Source organism: Lindgomyces ingoldianus, assembly GCF_010093535.1.
Source record: "Lindgomyces ingoldianus strain ATCC 200398 unplaced genomic scaffold BDR25scaffold_123, whole genome shotgun sequence".
Lineage (NCBI taxonomy): Eukaryota > Fungi > Ascomycota > Dothideomycetes > Pleosporales > Lindgomycetaceae > Lindgomyces > Lindgomyces ingoldianus.
The window spans coordinates 1-1,754 of NW_022985284.1; the positions used below are offsets into that span (position 1 = coordinate 1).

The window sequence follows — 1,754 nt, forward strand, 5'->3', positions numbered from 1 at the left end:
AAATATTATAAAGAAAAACATAGTGTAATAAAAACGTTGTTAGGAAGGTTAGAGAAAGACGTGGTAAAGCAAAACGTGGTAGAGGAAAGCGCTGTGGTGCAAGTGATATGAACCGCAGAAACAGGCATAAGGTTAGACCTAGGACAGTAAGATTTTTTTCGCGCAAAGGGACAAAAACAGGTTCAAAAGCTACAGGCAGGCAGCGGTTAAGCTATATAGGCGTTGTGGCAGAAGAGAGAGTGGTTAAAAGGTAGGCATTAGAGAGGTCTTAACTGTTTTTGGTAAGAGGATTGTTTAGCAAGGCAGCAAGAGGCGCTAGCTGCATTTAGGGTTTTAGTAGAATCAAACACCATCCACCTCCAGCTGTTAGTAGTACATAGATAATAGACAGAAACGTTTTACAAAGGCTCTGCAAGCCAGATTCTGTAATTTTGTATGCATCCATACAGTTTGTGGGTAGTCAGGAATAGCATTGTGGTACTTAGCTGGCATTAAGCGCTAGCTGCATTTGGGTTTTTGGTGGAATTGAACGCCATCCACCTCCAGCTTTCAGTAGTACGTAGATAATAGACAGAAACGTTTCGCAAAGGCTCTGCAAGCCAGATTCTGTAATTTTGTATGCATCCATATGGTTTGTGGGTAGTCAGGAATAGCATTATAGTACTTGGCTGGCATTGAGCGCTAGCCGCATTTAGGTTTTTAGTGGAATCAAACACCACCCACCTCCAGCTGTCAGTACTACATAGATAATAGATAGAAACGTTTTACAAAGGCTCTGCAAGCCAGATTCTGTAATATTGTATGCATCTATATGGTTTATTAGTAGTCAGGAATAGCATTATGGATAGTACTTGGCTGGCATTAGGTGCTAGCCGCATTCAGGTTTTTAGTGGAATCGAACAGAACCCACCTCCAGCGGTCAGTAGTACATAGATAATAGACAGAAACGTTTTACAAAGGCTCTGCAAGCCAGATTCTGTAATATTGTATGCATCCATATAGTTTGTGGGTAGTCGAGAATAGCATTGTGGTACTTAGCTGGCATTAGGCGCTAGCTGTATTCAGGTTTTTGGTGGAATCAAACACCATCCACCTCCAGCAATCAGTAGTAAGTAGAAAATAGGCAGAGACGTTTCGCAAAGGCTCTGCAAGCCAGATTCTGTAATATTATATGCATCTATATAGTTTGTGGGTAGTCAGGAATAGCATTATGGATGGTACTTGGCTGGCATTGGGTGCTAGCCGCATTCGGGTTTTTGGTGGAATCGAACAGCACCCACCTCCAGCAGTTAGTAGTACATAGATAATAGACAGAAACGTTTCACAAAGGCTCTGCAAGCTAGATTCTGTAATATTGTATGCATCTATATAGTTTATGGGTAGTCAGGAATAGCATTATAGATGGTACTTGGCTGGCATTAGGTGCTAGCCGCATTCGGGTTTTTGGTGGAATCGAACACCATCCACCTCCAGCGGTCAGTAGTAGGTAGATAATGGACAGAAACGTTTTACAAAGGCTCTGCAAGCCAGATTCTGTAATATTGTATGCATCTGTATGGTTTGTGGGTAGTCGGGAATAGCATTGTGGTACTTGGCTGGCATTAGGCGCTAGCTGCATTTAGGTTTTTGGTGGAATCAAACACCATCCACCTCCAGCTGTCAGTAGTACATAGATAATAGACAGAAACGTTTCGCAAAGGCTCTAAAAGCCAGATTCTGTAATATAGTATGCATACGTATAGTTTGTGGGTAGT

At 42.1% G+C, this 1,754-nt stretch overlaps 1 protein-coding gene across 1 annotated transcript; it reads left to right on the plus strand.

Annotated features, from left to right (window-relative positions):
- Nucleotides 1-435: 435 nt before the first annotated feature.
- On the plus strand, nucleotides 436-1,722 carry BDR25DRAFT_364056 (uncharacterized protein; the record flags this gene model as incomplete). Its single annotated transcript, XM_033696824.1, has 15 exons — nucleotides 436-452; nucleotides 503-559; nucleotides 590-642; nucleotides 686-731; nucleotides 773-799; nucleotides 873-918; nucleotides 960-1,001; nucleotides 1,066-1,108; nucleotides 1,143-1,161; nucleotides 1,207-1,288; nucleotides 1,330-1,356; nucleotides 1,423-1,475; nucleotides 1,517-1,569; nucleotides 1,623-1,658; nucleotides 1,700-1,722. 15 exons carry the CDS (start codon nucleotides 436-438, stop codon nucleotides 1,720-1,722), a joined length of 624 nt encoding a protein of 207 aa, XP_033539338.1.
- Between the last annotated feature and the right edge of the window lie 32 nt (nucleotides 1,723-1,754).